Source organism: Leptonychotes weddellii, chromosome 11 (assembly GCF_054177405.1).
Source record: "Leptonychotes weddellii isolate Sample4059 chromosome 11, ASM5417740v2, whole genome shotgun sequence".
Classification (NCBI taxonomy): Eukaryota; Metazoa; Chordata; class Mammalia; order Carnivora; family Phocidae; genus Leptonychotes; species Leptonychotes weddellii.
The window spans coordinates 59,108,994-59,125,224 of record NC_138379.1 but is presented as its reverse complement, the minus strand read 5'-3'; the positions used below and the strand labels follow the sequence as shown (position 1 = coordinate 59,125,224).

Genomic DNA, 16,231 nt, shown 5'->3' with positions numbered 1-16,231 from the left:
GACGGTTGCAAGTCAGGTTGTTACCTGTATTTCTGACCAGCTGGCTATAAGCCAGAGATTCTCATGACCCCCGCCTCAGGTTTGAGTAATTTCCTCGAGTGGCTCACAGAACTCAGAGCAACATTTCACTTACCAGAGCACAGGCTTATTGTAGGACATAACTCAGGAACAGCCAGATGGAAGAGATGCATAGGGCAGGTATGTAGATCTTCTGTGCCCTTTTGGGGCAAGCCACCCTCCCAGCATCTCCATGTGTACAGCAACCCATAAACGTTCCAAACCCGTCCTTTTGGGGGTTTTATGGAGGTGTTATTACAAAGGCATGATTGATTACATCACCAACCACTGGTGGTTGAACTCAGTCTCCAGGCCACCTCCCCTCCCCCACCTCCCAGGGCAAGGGAGTGGGCCTGGAAGTTCCAGCCCTCTAATCCACTGGCAACCAGCCCCCATCCTTAAGTGCTTTCAGGATTCAGCTTATTAACATAACAAAAGGCATCTTTATGACTCTCAACACTTAGGAAATTCCAAGGGTTTGGGGAACCTTGAGCCTGGAACAGTAGAAGAAGATCAAATACATCAAAGAAATATATATATATTCTCATATATATTTGGTCATCCATATTACTTATATTTGGTCATCTGAATAACCAAATATATATTTTTCTTATAAATCACCATATTACATGGGTTAGGACTACAATTAGCATGGCTTCCAGTAAATTAACAGTGGTGTTTGTACCATGGTTATAAGGGCCATTTATTTAGGTATTCTCTAAGTGTGGGTTATTGAGAAAATAATCCTTTGTTCTACCCAGTCTGTCTCCCTCTTTTTCTTCCTATACAAAATCTAACTCTATGAAGATTCTTATACTTTTTTATATACAATAGTATGTATAAAAGGGAACAATATTTAAAAGAAGACAAATGATTAGGTAAGACTAGAGCATCTGTTAGTAACTTGCTTCTTTAGGGTCTTCATAAATACACACACAGAGAACTTCTAAATATCCAAACCTAATGCTATAAACAACCTTAGAAATTCTCAGACTCGGCTATGGTAGAGAAAGCAACAAAAGCAAAGTAAAAGCTAGGAGGATTTTGGCATCAGAGAATCTAAAACCTAATCCAAAGTGGCTGACATGATAAGACTCACATAAAACAAAGTTCTGAAATGAAACAGGCTAATTCCATTGCTCAGAGATATTGTCTAGGACCTACATTCTTCTAATCTTCTGTGCCACCATTTTTTAGAATGTTGGCTTACCTTCTGTCATGCCTACAACATGTGTGTAGCATTGCTAAGTACCATACCAGACAATTGTCCATAGCAAAAAGATACCATGATTTCCAGTGTTTTGTTTGCCATGAGTAAAAAAAAAAAAAAAGAAAGAAAGAAAGAGAAACTGTTCTTAGAAATCTCCAGAAGACCCTCTCTCTTGATCATTGGCTGAAACTGATAAACAACGTGCTCCTTCTTCCCCTCCTTCTCCACTACACTGTGAACTCTGTGAAGCAGGACCTATGGATTATTTATCTCTATATCTCTAGGCCAAAGTGCATTGTCTAGAATTAAATGGATGCTCAACTAAAGTCTATTGAATAAGGTAATCTATTCCATCCACTTGGCTTGATTTAATGAGCCATTTTTATTCAAATACTAAAGACTTTTAACATCTTAAAAGAGAAGAAAATTAAGAGAAAGGCCTCTATCCAGGACTAATAATGACTTTGCTTTTATTGCATTTTGTTTTATTTCATATTAATTTTGAGACAGCAAGAAAAGAAACTTATGGATAAGATGACTATACCAAGGGTAAACAAGTCTTCTAATACCAAGTCACTTTATCACTGCCTGTTCATCCAGGGGCATGGATGAAGTGGCATCATATCAGGCTCCAGTTTTAGAAAGGAAAAAGGCAATAAACCTTAAGAGTCTTGGGCCCTTGCCAGCTCTACTAACAGTTATTCTTTACCAGTGAGGCTTGTGATGTTGGTCAAGTCAGTTAAATTAAGTCTCAGTGTCCTCATGTGGCAAATGAGCATAACTGTACCCTCTTTAGTTACCTACAGGCTTAAACTGATGGATAAAAAAAGATTATTTCTATGAAAGCATGTTGTCTCTGAAAACTGTCCATATAGCAGACTAATGTTGGGAACCTTACAACTTATTTTAAATGAAACATCTAGTACCTTCTAGGTGTGGTGAATTTCCAGTTCTGATACAAAAGCTGTTTGAGCTATCCACCACAATGCAGGCAGCCCAATACTGATTGTTCAACTTGAGTTTAATAGTTATATGAGCGTCTTACATCCAAGAAGCATCTCTTCTCTTTTGGCATCACGAGGCTCTAATATAATGCTCAGACATAATGCCCAAAGCTTTGTTAATGAAAAGAACAATTTGAAAAAAAAAAAAAAAACAATGGAAGGCAACACATTACAGTGAATAAAAGTGTGGGTTCTAAACTTAGACTCCCTGTGTTCAAAATCCTTGATCAATCTACTTAATCCTTACAATTTTAGGTTTCTTCTCTTCAGTAAAATGGATATAATCATAACAGAGCCTCTGCCACAGATTGTTGCCAGGATTAAATTTAGGTAAAATCCTAGGACCATGTCTGGTGTATGGTAAACACTAAATGAATTCTAATTTATTGATATTAATCTTTTGCTTAGAAGCTAGGAATTGCCTTCCTTTCACCATTGACTATTAAATGTGTTGACAGTATAGAGTAATAGGCCATGTAGAAGGGTAGATCATGTGTGGTTTAAAAAGCAGTAACAAAATCATGCCCAACGTGATCCATATGCCATCACAAGCATCTAATACGTATTACAGGTCAGCCGCTACAGGGAAGAGCAGAAGCCCGCTTTACCATGGGACCACCCTCTGCAGCCACCACTCTTCCTCAGCCTGGCCAGTTAAGCACACAATCATATCTTTCTGTTTGCTCCTGTCCTTGTTCATGCTTACCAGGTACAAAGACAGGAGACTGGCCCAGCACAAGTCGGAAATAGAGTGTTTCACCCCCAAAGGGAGTGTGGGGAATGGTGGGAGAGCAACAATGAGCAGGTAAGCAAACTGTGAGTGGCCTGAGGTGGTGTGAACTCAATGTCCGCAAGCTAGAGGAACAGGCGGCTCCCTGGTCTAGGTCCTCGCTCCACTGTGTCCCCCATGCAGTGTGTCCAACCGGGGCCACCACTGGTTTTCTGTGTGTGTTTGATTTGCAAAACCCATGCCATCCCCATGTGAAGTGATGGGAGCCTCCTGTCCCAGATGCTGCTGTTTCCCAGGGTCCTGTGCTTTGCATGTCTGAAGCCTTAGCTCACATTCAGTTCTCCCATGGAGTTTAACTTACTGGTCAAATGCTTCTGGAGGTTGCAAAGTGGAAGAGATTGGAGGCAATTCACGTTTCAGGACTGTCCAATCAGTTGTCAAAACAAATGCAAAAGCCTAGGACTAGTTCTGAGGGAGGGACTGCAATGAGGGAATATTCTAGCCCTGACCCCAGAGAAACCTGGGAATTAATCTGACTTCCTTTCAGTGTAACATCATCTTACAGCCAAGGTCAAATGCCATGCCAAACTAGTGAGCTGTCAAGGCAAGAGGCTTTTCATGAACTGAAATCCAGAAAGCTAGTCCTCCTCTAGCTACCATAGCTTTGCAGCTCCTTTCTTTCTCTGTGTCTGGTGGCCAACACCCCCTGTCGCTACGCTATGCATGTTCCTTCCTACCAGGCACTCCCAACTGAGCTATGCCCAGTCAACTGGGTTATTTAGAACTATAAGCATCAACTTAGCTGTGTTGCATGAAATGAACGTGCTTTATTGCATGGGACTGCGTTTCAAGAAAAGGGCTCTGGAGACAAGTACTGTCAAGATTGGCATTAAACAGTTTCAGAATGTCGGAGGAGCCTTGAGCTGGGGACTCACTCACCATGAACTAACTCTCTACTTCTACTTTGTTGTGGCATTTCCCCATCCATCGGTGGTACAAAGGTGTGGAAGGGAAGCTCCTGCAGGTCAGCCTGGGTGAAAGAAAAGGGGAGGTGCAGGAAGTACAGTGTGTACATGTGTGTGTGCGTGTACTGAGAGCAGAACTTGGGATCCATCTGCACGGCAAGAAGATAATCCTGTGGAGCCCTGTTGAACTTTCACCCCAACCATTGTATTTGCTTCCTCTGTAGTACGCTCCTTCTGGCTTTCAAAATAATGTCTAACTTTTTCCAAGGACCACCGCATGGCACAATTTCTGGAGGGGGGCAGTGGAATTCATGTTGCTGTCTGTGAAAATGGTGCCTGGAACTGTGTAGCATATAGTCTGACCAATCATTTAGAGCAGCCCTGGCCGAGAGCTTGGCCAGCTTTGTCCAAGGCAATGAGAGCGTGTGTACCTGTGTAGGCATATATATGTGTGTGCACATTAGTGTATCTGATGTCCTTCTGCCCATGATCCCTTTATACAGCCTTCTTTGGATCTCAATGTGTCCAGAAGATAAGCCTCAATGGATCATTTTGTGGGAGTAACACAACAGACCACTATTGGGCCTACTGATTTCCTTCCATTCACATATGACAAAGTGCCAAAATTCCTGTCCTTGAAAATCAGTCAAACAGCACTGGAGTTGGCTGGACAAGGTGAAAATGACTGTCTCAAATGAATACAGGGGCTCTGTCCAGAGTGACTTCTGATTTGAAGCAATTGTCTAGGACTGGACCTCCCAAACTTGTCTGCCTATCAAATGTACTGAGACAAAATCTGTACTGTAACAAGTTTCCCAGGTCGTTCCAATTTATATCCATAAACTGATATTGTGGAATAATCCATTCATCTAGGAGATGACATGGAGCTATTTGTGGTAAACATTAGGTCTCCATTGTGTCATGCATTGTTCTTGGGAGTGTTTAGATCCAATCAGCCCAACGATTAGATTTGCAGTCTTGATTGAATATGGGTGAGGAGATGGACAGGAGATAGTAGGACACAAAGGATAAGGGGACTCCAGGTCAACCAGACCATTATTCCTTGGTCAGGTCCAGATCTATAGAGACAGCAATTCAATGTATCTACACTGGGAATAGTCCAAGTTTCTCTACAACAGCAAGATAATAGTTAGCTTTTGTTTCCTCACTTGTTTGTATATAGCCAAGGTAATAACAAGGCTTATTACATTTATATATCCAGGTAAGCCCAGGGGACTATTGCATGCACTAATAGGGATAGTTCTGTTGGAATGACCAACTCAGCCCCATGGATAAGCATAATTCACTGGGGACAAATGGTCTTCCCTTCCTACTTTTTCTTCCTTCCCATTTCTTTAGCATTAAATAAAACCTGATAGAAGAGAGTGAAAGTACGTGGGAGGGAAAGTGAGTCCTTCAGTGTTCTAAGAGAGTTTTCCATTAGGGAAGAGAAAATGCCTAGAGACCCATAAAAGGAGGGGCCAAAATGTCTAAGACTGTCAAATCTTTTTTTCCAACTTCATATTTGTTTATATAAATACACACACATACACACACAATGACATTTATCTGGGAGAAATAAGTTAAAAATGAATATTAAGAGAAAAGTATCAGAGAGGAGACAATGGCAATGTAGACCATTTCTAAATAAGAGGTTACAGTAGTTAATCCCAGTGTGCTTCCTCTGGAACTGAATAGAAGGGCTGGGGAAAGAATCACTATTGGACTTCTACAGATACTTCTAGCATCAGCTGTTGAGGCCCTCTTTCGTATCAGCTCCCACTCTTCTCCACCCCCGCCAGTTGCTTCCCAGAGTCAGAGTCAAGCATATTTACTTTGCAAACATCTGGGCTGGTTCTGTGGCCTTAACCAAACAACCGTCCCAGGGAGGGGCTAAGGGAAGCTCAAACAATCGCAGAAACCCTGGAGTGTCACCCTGCATCTCATTTGCCTATGTTTTCTATGCTGAAACTTATGCAAAGGACAGGACCCGGAGAATTCATGCCTGGGCTGATTCTTCCAGAGCCAAGTTACCTGGCAGAGAGAGAAAGTTTTCTGGTGCATGCAGCCCTAGAGCTGAACACTGTCATCTTCCCTGAAATAATGACAGGGCCTTAGAGACACTCCCTCACTTCTCCCTTTTGCCTCCACCCCCACATTTGGAAAGGAGTAAGCACATTATATGTATCCCTAACACTCTAGCTTCCTGAAATACCATGTTGTTGTTTTCCTTTTATGTGAATTTTTCCCCTTCTGTAGGAATTGAGCATAACTTGCCATCTTTTCATATTTCCACAGTGGACAGTCTAAGTGTGTTTCAGAGCAGAGACCTCCTGATTGCAGGAGAAGTGAAAGAGAATCCGAAACAGGGAGGTGCTCTAAGAATGGGGAATTCTCGTGTGAGTTCACACTGAGATGGTCCACCTCAGAGATGGCTAAAACCTCAACAGTGAAAGTTATTATCTCTGGTCTCAGCCAGGCCATTCTATCGGAGTGCTCATTGGAGTCTGCGTTCTGAAGTGCTCATGTTGTACCCCGTGAAGGAGAGGCACAGACATCTGAGCCTCCGGGTCTCTCTTTGGAAAAATGCTCCCTAATCAAATGAAATAGATCTATAGTCCCCCTCCAGGGCTTGAAGGAAGGAGGGTGGTATGTGGTTATTTTTACTGTTGCAATTTCATGGTATCAATTAGGTGATGTATTAATCCCCAATCACTTGAGTAACTGATTTTCACCTAGTAGGTGTAGCAGCTAATTTTAATGAGTATTAATATTTCATAGAGCCTTCAGAGAATCTGGTAATGGTGATGTCATAGGCATGAGGAACTCAGATTTGAAAAGCAATCCCAAAATGTGATGTGTGTGTTAAGACTGTTTTGCCTTTCTTTGATTCAGTTATTTCTTCCCTCATGTAACACTCATTTATTAAGCACCTACCATGAGCCAAGCACTTAAAAGACTCTGGAGATAAATGGATGACAAAGACTTGACTGAGCCCTTGAAAGTCTGTAGTCCACAGGAGAACAGAGTCAGAAAAAACAGATAATTGCAATGCAACAGAAACCCCTGTCCCACAGGAAAATTTATGTGTCCCATTAACTCCTCATTTGATATCAAAAACTACAGCTTATGCCAGTGCAAATAGAATTAAGAGTAATAGAAACTAAATAATATTAACCTGAACTGAGTGTTCAGAAAGGACTTCACACAGAGTTATATTAAATTCAGAGCCACAGAGAGCAACGTTCTGTCTTTCCAGTATGAAGCCAGCTAGTTTCATAGTGATAGGACTGTTGCAGTAGTCTTCTCTTCATTCCTCCCCCAAAGTCAGTTTCAGATTAATGTTCTAACTTACAATTAGAGATGTTCTAAAGCAAATAACAATATCCAGTTATTACCCTTGCTGTAATTACTATGCATCAAACACTGTAGCGGTCCCTTCCCATTGGTTATGCACTAAATTCTCCCAAGAATGATCTTTCCATGGTACAGATGAGTAAAATGAGGCCCAGAGATATTAAATAATCTATACAGTAGAGTGGTTTAGTGAAAATTCTGAAATCAAAGACTTTAAAACCTGGTTCCAGCACTAGCCAGTGTGACCTCGAGCCACCATTTTACCTCCTTAATCTCCATTGTCTGCAAAATGAGGATAATAATAGAGCACTTCCCTTACTATATGATGCTGTGAAAACTAAATGAGATAATGCAAGCACAGCACTTAGCAGGCATTCAATGGATTCTATTTAGTATAACTGTTACCCAAGGCTACTCAGCTTAGAAAGTCCTTTTTTTTTTTGGTCTTTTCCTCCATTCTCCACCTGCCAACATGGTTGTTTTCTCAACAATCAATTCTGGGAAAGTATGTACAATAAAATCTACTAATATCAATGAAATTAATTCAATGACATAATTTCTCTGCTTTAAAATTCATGTTCTCCTGGGACACTGGGTGGCTCAGTCCTTAAGTGTCTGCCTTTGGCTCAGGTCATCCCAGGGTCCTAGGATCAAGCCCCTCATCAGGCTCCCTGCTCCGCATCAGGCTCCCTGCTCCGCATCAGGCTCCCTGCTCTGCTCCATGGGAAGCCTGCTTCTCCCTTTCTCGCTCCCCCTGCTTGTGTTCACTCTCTCACTGTGTCTCTCTCTGTCAAATAAATAAATAAAATCTTTAAAAATAAATAAATAAAATAAAATTCATGTTCTCCCATGGTTCTCCCTGGGTGCTTAGATACACCAGACACTGGCTTAAGTGCTTTACCTCTATGATCTCTTATTTCATCTTTAAAAAGATAAACAATAAAGTCCACACTGGAACCAAACTCAGTTTGATTCTGGAATTCACGCTCTAGCCACTATGATATCCGCCACCTGAGATAAAATCCAAACCCATGCATTCAGAATACAAGGACCTTCACACACTAACCCTATTCTAACTCTTAACCTTTATTCATGTTTTGACACATGTGTTCTCTTCTCCAGAAACCCCAAATTTCTTACCACTCTCCAAACACACTGACTCCTTTCTACAATCTCACACTCTAACACATGCTGTGTCTCCAACTGAATTGCCCCTCCTTGCTCCTTGAATCATCTTTTCCAACCCCCATTCCTGTTCTGCCTGGCAAACTCTTACTCAGTTTTCAAAACCCAAATCTAATGTCAATTCCTCTTTGAAACCTTTCCAAAATTCTTACAATCTATTTTACATCCACCCAAACTCATAATTCTAAAGTATTTTGAGTTTACCTCCAATACTGCATATTATCTGGTCACCTGTCTCTTCCCACTAAACTTGAGGTTTTTTAAGGCAAAAACTGACAATCTTTTTCTTTTATTTTTTTTTAAAGATTTATGTATTTATTTGAGAGAGAGTGCACAGAGGGGAGGGGTAGAGGGAAAGGGAGATAGAGTCTCAAGCAGACTCCATCTTGAGGGTGGAACCTGACCTGGGGCTCAATCTCATGACCCTGATATCAGACCCTGAGCAGAAACCAAGAGTTGGATGCTTAACTGACTGCACCACCCACATGCCCCTGACAGTAAAGGAATAAAACTCATTCTGATGGAAACTGGAGAAGCAGGCTACATTAAGGTATAGTTATATCTGTGATCCAGATAATAAGGCCTAGATTTGAATAACGAAGGGAGAAAGCGACATGAAATGCAGTTTCAAGTTCAGGTTTTTAGAATCCCTGGAAGAAAACTTCACAAACTATATTCTGAAGAACGTTAGACCAAGCACAAGAGATTCTCCATGAGCAGGAGAGAAGAAAAGGCAGAAGTGACAGTATGGATGAAATTAGTGTAGCCAATACTACATGCCATATGTCCTTCTTGGAGATTTTCAGTAATGCTTACAAAACAAAGACTTGAGGGGGGCTTGGATGGCTGGGCATGGAGCCTGCTTAAGATTCTGTTTCTCCCTCTCCCTCTGCCCCACCTCCAGGCGCACCTGGTGAGCACTCTGAGGAACAAGGAAGGAAGGAAGGAAGGAATGAAGGAAGGAAGGAAGGGAGGGAGGGAGGGCAGGAGGGAGGGAGAAAGGAAGAAAAGGAAAGGAAATTAGGAAGGCAGGCAGACAGACTTGAGAAATTCCACAGAAAGCTGTTTAAATCTACTTAATTTATTTGACCATGGAGACATTTATTCATGAACCACCTATGGTCATTCTTACTTTCTATACAGTTTGCCAACCAGTTTTATAAAAGCATATCGATCAGGAAAAAAAAAAAAAAAAGGAACAGGGTCACCTGGGTGGCTCAGTCAGTTAAGAATCTGCCTTTGGCTCAGGTCCTGATCGCAGAGTCCCGCATCGGGCTCCCTGCTCAGCGGGGAGTCTGCTTCTCCCTCTCCCTCTGCTCCTCCCCCACTCGTGCTCTCTCTCTCTTGCTCACTCTCGAATAAATAAATAAAATCTTAAAAAAAAGAAAACAAAGGAACAAAGTTATAGATTTTTGAGTAACTTATAATAATTCCTGAAATCTTATTATAAGAAATTTCTTAGGGAAATATTTTGTAAGTCTGACAAAAACTGGGTTCAGCTAATGTCTTGTTATTGGACTAGAAATGATTAACTTTAGTAAGTGCCACAAATATAAAAATATAAACCAGATTCCTAATTTCCTTTGCTTATTTTTCCAATAGAATCACTAATTGCTGTGAGTATATTCAACTTCTTCTTTCAGCCTGGCATAATGCATACATAATACATATGTGGCATAATACAACATAGTAATGGGACTGCTTGGGTTCCCCAGCTCTCTGCTCTCAGTTTCCTTCAGTCCTCTTCTTGTCTAACATCCTTTTTGTTGGGTGAAAAAAAAAAAAAAAAAGGAGCTGGTCAAAATCTTTTGTAAGGCTGCTGTCCTTGCCCATGAAATACATATATAAGATAATTTAGTAGTTATGTACAAATATACATCTTTGTGTATATTTTGAGACAAAAGATTTGATAGCTTATAATTTCCTGTAAATGGGAAGAAGGGAACCAGAACTGTCTCTGATAGAACTAAGGCCACAAAAGGAGCAGCCTTGGAGTTATCAGTTCAAATTCTTGTATTCTAGAGGAAGAAGTCAATGCCAGAGGCATACTGGCTACTTTTACGCCCACCACAAAATATGGATAAAATCTTGCAATGTCCACCTAATCTTATTGCCATACTCCCATTAGGTGGATAATACCAAATAAGGGCAAACTATTCAGCAGAGCTAAGTGCTCTGGAAACTTGAATCACTATTTCATCTAATCCTATGTTTCATGAGTCATTTTGAATGGATTCTTTAACATAAGGATTATTTATTTTTAAAAATGTTAATTCATCACTTATTATGCATAAGGCATAAGGAATCTTTTTTCTAAGCAGAAGTCATTTTTTCAGCAACCATTACCACAATCCTGGGACATTCTCTTATTCTCCACTCCCTCAGTATTCATCTCTGCAATGTTCAGGTCAATGTTAATAGAGAGCTTTGGAATTTATTATCAGGTCATTTTATGGACACAGACTTGGGTGTTATCATTTCCCTGGATGCTCCATAAGGATGTGTCTTGTTAGCCCTTTAGTTTTGGTGTGTCCTTAGCACACAGACAATATCACATGTTGGCAATGACTCTGGATTTAAAGTCCAATTTGGGGCAGTATTTTGCCTTTTATTTGACTTGGGCACAAGTTCCTTATCTCAGGTTTTGCATCTATAGTACAGGTTAATAATATCTGTTTATTTTTTTAAAGATTTTATTTATTTATTTGAGAGCAAGAGAGAGAGCATGAGCGGGGTGGGGGGAAGGGGGAGAAGGAGAAGCAGACTCCCCACTGAGCAGGGAGCCCGATGCGGGACTGGATTACAGGACCCCGGGATCATGACTTGAGCAGAAGGCAGCTGCTTAACCAACTGAGCCACCCAGGCATCCCTAATAATATGTTTATATGAGGCATTCAAGTGATAGAATTTGCTTCATTTTCCTGATACTCCCAGCCCACTACCCTGCACCAGGCACCATACTAAGCATAGGAAATGCACATAGTCACTGCCCTTGGAGTGTTCCAGGCTTCGTGCAGAAACAGACTTGTAAATAAGTGATTTAAAATACCATGCAGTAAGTGTTGTGTTAGACAGCTGTTGTGAAGGTCAAATATAATAAAACAGATGAAAACACCTTGTGAGGTGTGAAGTTCTATTCCAGGGGGAGCTATTATCATCCCAGGATTCTCCTCTTCTTAGTCATCAATCCTAATCCCATGTTTTATTCAAGCTTTAAATCAAGCTGGATTCCTCCACCAAGTCCTCTCGGCAGCATCAGCCAAGGGACGTAAAATAGCCATGTCTTTTGTTGTTCTCTCTTTATGAAATTGTAATCTGGGCTTTGTAGTAATTGCTGGAAAAAAATCATTTCCATTTTGGATAAAAAACATTCTCCAATCTTAGTTGAAGCACCTCAACTAAAGCCTAGAACTTACATCTCAGTACGAGGAGTAGTTTAGTTTGAAGTTTGAGTTCGGGTTACTGAATTTTGGATTTAAAAAAATAGCTTCACTTGAGAAAGAGAACTCTGTGGTGATCCAACAGCTTGCCTCTGCTTGGCACATGTTGCTGCGTCATGGCCTTCGTAAGATGCCTTCTCCTTAGGAGGATGTGGGGCAAGCAGCAGCTAGAAGCACAGAGCACTTTAATAACCCCTGGATGGACTGTGGCCTGTTGAAAAGGCGTCCTATTAAACCAAAGCCTAGTTAAAATAGGGCCAAGTGGTTCTCGTCCCGCAAGGATTTTATTAAGGACTAAATGCCTAGCAAGTGACATTCTCTGGGGGAATTATCATAGACGCAGGCAGCCACAGCTCGCTCCCAGCTACTTAAAACGGAGGCAGAAGTCCACCCCACCAGGTTGTTGGAAGGGTTTCCTGGGATTGAGCATGTGGCATTAGCTGCTTTGCCATATATGCAACACACGTATTAATTGGATTTTGTTTATCCGTGTTATTTTAACATTCTCCAGGCTTTAAGGCCTCGTTAATCTCCACTTTATTTGCAAATCCTTCCTTGAAACTTCTTTCCCCAGTGAGCAACTTTTCTCTGCATTCCTCTAATACCAATGGACAAGGACAAATGTTTTTTCTTTCATAGCAGTCTTCAGATCAGTATATTCCTTTTTGCCTTCATTTTTTCCACATCTGTTAGCATCTTAATACTGTGTCCCCTGCGCTATGAAAATAGCTTCTTTTTTTTTAAGATTTTATTTATTTATTTGACAGAGAGAGACACAGCAAGAGAGGGAACACAAGCAGGGGGAGGAGCAGAGGGAGAAGCCAGCTTCCCACTGAGCAGGGAGCCCCCGAAGCGGGGCTCAATCCCAGGACCCTGGGATCATGACCTGAGCCGAAGGCAGACGCTTAATGACTGAGCCACCCAGGTGCCCCTGAAAACAGCTTCTTAAATCTACCCTGGACACCACTCTTTTGCTTGTGTCAATCTTCTTGGTTCCTTATTGCCTGAAGGACTAATTAACTTAACAGATATTAATTAGGCCTTAACATATTCCTGAAGTAGGACCAGCACTGGGGCAGACAAGGAGTAAGGTCAATGGATGAATCTGCAGTGAGGTTTTAAAGAAGATTTTGGCATGATTCCTACATTTAATTGTTTTTGTTGAGCTCCAGAAATATTGAATACCTAAAAGATTAAATAACACAAAAGAATTCTTACAGATGAAGAATAACACAGAAAAGAACTCATGAGTATTTCTTTATATATTCATTTATTGATCAAATATGTAGTTTACATATGTATCTAATAATTAGACCATCTCTCTGGTCAATTAGACCACCTATCTTTTCCAGACACTGATAAGAAGTCCAAGATTAATTACCAATGAGTTATTAAAATAGCAAAAGAAAGGAAAAGAAAGAAGATCCTTGCAGGTCATGGGTGGCCACAAAGCATTTTTATAGTGGACAAAAAAGTCCAAACTCTTACCTGCTAATGCTTTATCCATTCCCACACAGGACTACTGCTTATCTTAGAATATCCTTTGTGGATTCCTGAACTTATGTCACTGCTATCTTTCCTGGAGGGCAATGCCTAGTGCTCTTATTGGATTTTGCCATAATCTACTAATTTTTCAAGGTGTAGATACAATCTGTCTTCTGGAGGCAAGCATCATTCCCTGGCCACTCCCCTCCTGCTAGAAATGGTTTCTTCCTCTTGTGAAGTTTTGAATCCCTTGTGATCTGTACCCTACAGTTACCCAGTAAGCTACTTGTTCCCATGCTCCACAATCTTTCATTCTCCTTGTCCTCAGCACCCTTCCACATGCCCATCTGCTTCCTTCTTTCAAGGACTCAGGGAAAAGAAAAATAACCTCTTTCTATCAAAATATTATGAGTAACTCATATTGTTAGCCTTCTATGTGCATCTTCTCTCTTGCCCTCTTGGAGGGAAGTCTCATATCAGCAACTCTCCACCACAGTACCAAAAAATACTGATCAGTCACAATCATTTGCAGAGGTATCACATGTCATTTGTTACAATATTAGTTGAAATGCCAAAATTTGCAAAATAGTTACCCTTGAAATTACATTCTCATTTAATGGTGTGCCAAAATAAGTCAGAGAGAAAATAAGTGTGCTACACACAGGACAACTGTCTTTTACTAGATCACAGCATGGGGAAAAAAACAAGAGGGGCTGAAAATTGCTATATGATATTTATTTATATGGTGGTATAAATAAGTGCCTTCATCATTGAGGCATTGTCCTTATCCTTGACTAGTAGAAGTGCTTGGTCAACCTGTGCTGTTTGAGTTAACAACCAAAGAATGATGTAGGGTGCTTTCTTGAGACTTCAAAGTATATGATTAAGAAGAATAAAGACATACGGTGATAGAGAATATAAATCAAATGACTAACTGATCGACTTAAAAATGCATATCATCACCAGGTAACATCTGAGGGCTTCTCTTCCATGAAATGACAGCTCACTTTAAAAAACAAATATGGATGGTGTCCTGTCATGAAAAATGAATTGGAAATCATGAGATGGTATTGGTTCCATGTTGTCATTTTCTAAATGCTTAACTTTAGGCAAATCGCCTATCTCACTGAGCCCCAGTTTTCTCATGTTTGAAAGGAAGACCAAGACATTGATCCTATCTACCTTTGACAATCAGTGTTCCTAAAGTACTTTATAAAGCACTATGCAAATATAAGGTGATAGTGTTTCGATTATTGTGTCACTGTAGGTAATTCATTTCCATTTACTCAAGTGTTTTTGTCTATGTATGTATTTCTAATGCACACATCATCACGGCCATTTAACTTGTTTTTGTCAGCAAGATGGATATTTACATCCATTTATGCTGTAACTGGGGAAATTTATATGGATGACTCTGCCATTTTCTTATATATTATGGTGTATTTCTCAGTGTAATTGTCAAAATCAAGATGTCAGATTTTAGACAAGGCTCAGAAAGAAATTATTCCACCTAATTTAGAGTGTCTGAATATAAACAATATCAAATTCCTCATTATCTTTTAAAAACCTTATTTCCATACTTTGTAATTCAAAGCAAATTATGGCAAGCAAAAGTTTAAGAAAATGTGCAGGAAATGGAACTGCAATTGGAAATTTTCTGCTTATAATATTCTTAATTCATGACATTCTTTTACTGGCCTATTTTCTGAAGTCATTCCAAAGATGTATTTGCTAGTGACATTACAAGCTTTTTAAAATTTTTAAAAAATATTTTTTGTATTAGGAAGCTCATAATCTTACCGTTCCTCTCTCCTGGCTGCCTCTCAACTCAAAATCATAAACAAGAGAGGTTTAGTAATGAAAATAATTTTTTCATGAAAAGAATGTGCTAATTTTCAAAGAATATATTTATTTTGATGCCCTAGATCTGTACAACTCACAAAGGTACTCCTAAACCATGTAACAAAAGAGAGGATAAAGGCATAGTTTTTTTAATTCAGTGAAATATTCTGAGGATTTTAATTATTTATATGGCCTTAATAAAGCCCTAAACAATTTCTCAGGAAAGAACCACACAGGTCATTCAACAGCCATTTTTTAAAAGTTTTTTATTTTTATTTGATAGCCATTTAAAATGAACACAAAAATTCTAAATTCCATAGACTTTTTGGATGGTCAAACTCTGTTTATTAACATTTGCCTCCTAATGATGGTTTGCAGTGGCAGAATGCTAATTCCTACAGGTTTTGGCAGGTGAATAGAGAAACTGGGAGAGGTCACTGGGCTGACATTCAGAGCCTGCTTAAAGTGAATAAATTATTTATGTGTCACGCATGGAATAGAAAAAGGAAGAACAGACTTCTGAGAATAAAGGTAGAAGGTGTCATTTTGGCAAACACAAACTGTAACAAAAAACAAACAAAAAAATGCAACCCTCAAACAACATTATCAAAATGCTTTTTTCTCCCTGCCAGAAAAGAACCAATTGTCATAGTAGAAAGAACATTAGATTACATAGTATTATATTTGGCAAAGGGTTAATTGGTGCCTGGACAGAGCACAGAGTTTTTACAGGGTTTTTTTGGCCAAACTGTCCTTTCCAGATGTAGCAAACCATCTGTTCCATCTCTCTCCATTCCTCGTTCCTTCTTTTCTAATGCCTAAAATATTCAGTGGGGAAGGTCAGGTGCTATAGACAGGTAAGGAAAAGTTTGCTTTCCCTTTTCTTACCTCAGGGCCCTTAGGGCAAATGTATAATCCTGATGTAGGAAAGAAAAAAAAAATCTCAACAACAGCAA

General features: G+C 40.0%; 1 protein-coding gene across 1 annotated transcript in view; it reads left to right on the top strand.

Moving 5' to 3' along the window:
• Positions 1-16,231, top strand: part of GRM5 (glutamate metabotropic receptor 5) — a 144,838-nt gene that overhangs the window by 119,372 nt on the left and 9,235 nt on the right. Inside the window, exon 7 of the mRNA XM_081797334.1 lies at positions 2,981-3,076. Coding sequence (XP_081653460.1) covers positions 2,981-3,076 — 96 coding nt within the window. The remainder of the gene's footprint in view (positions 1-2,980; positions 3,077-16,231) is intronic.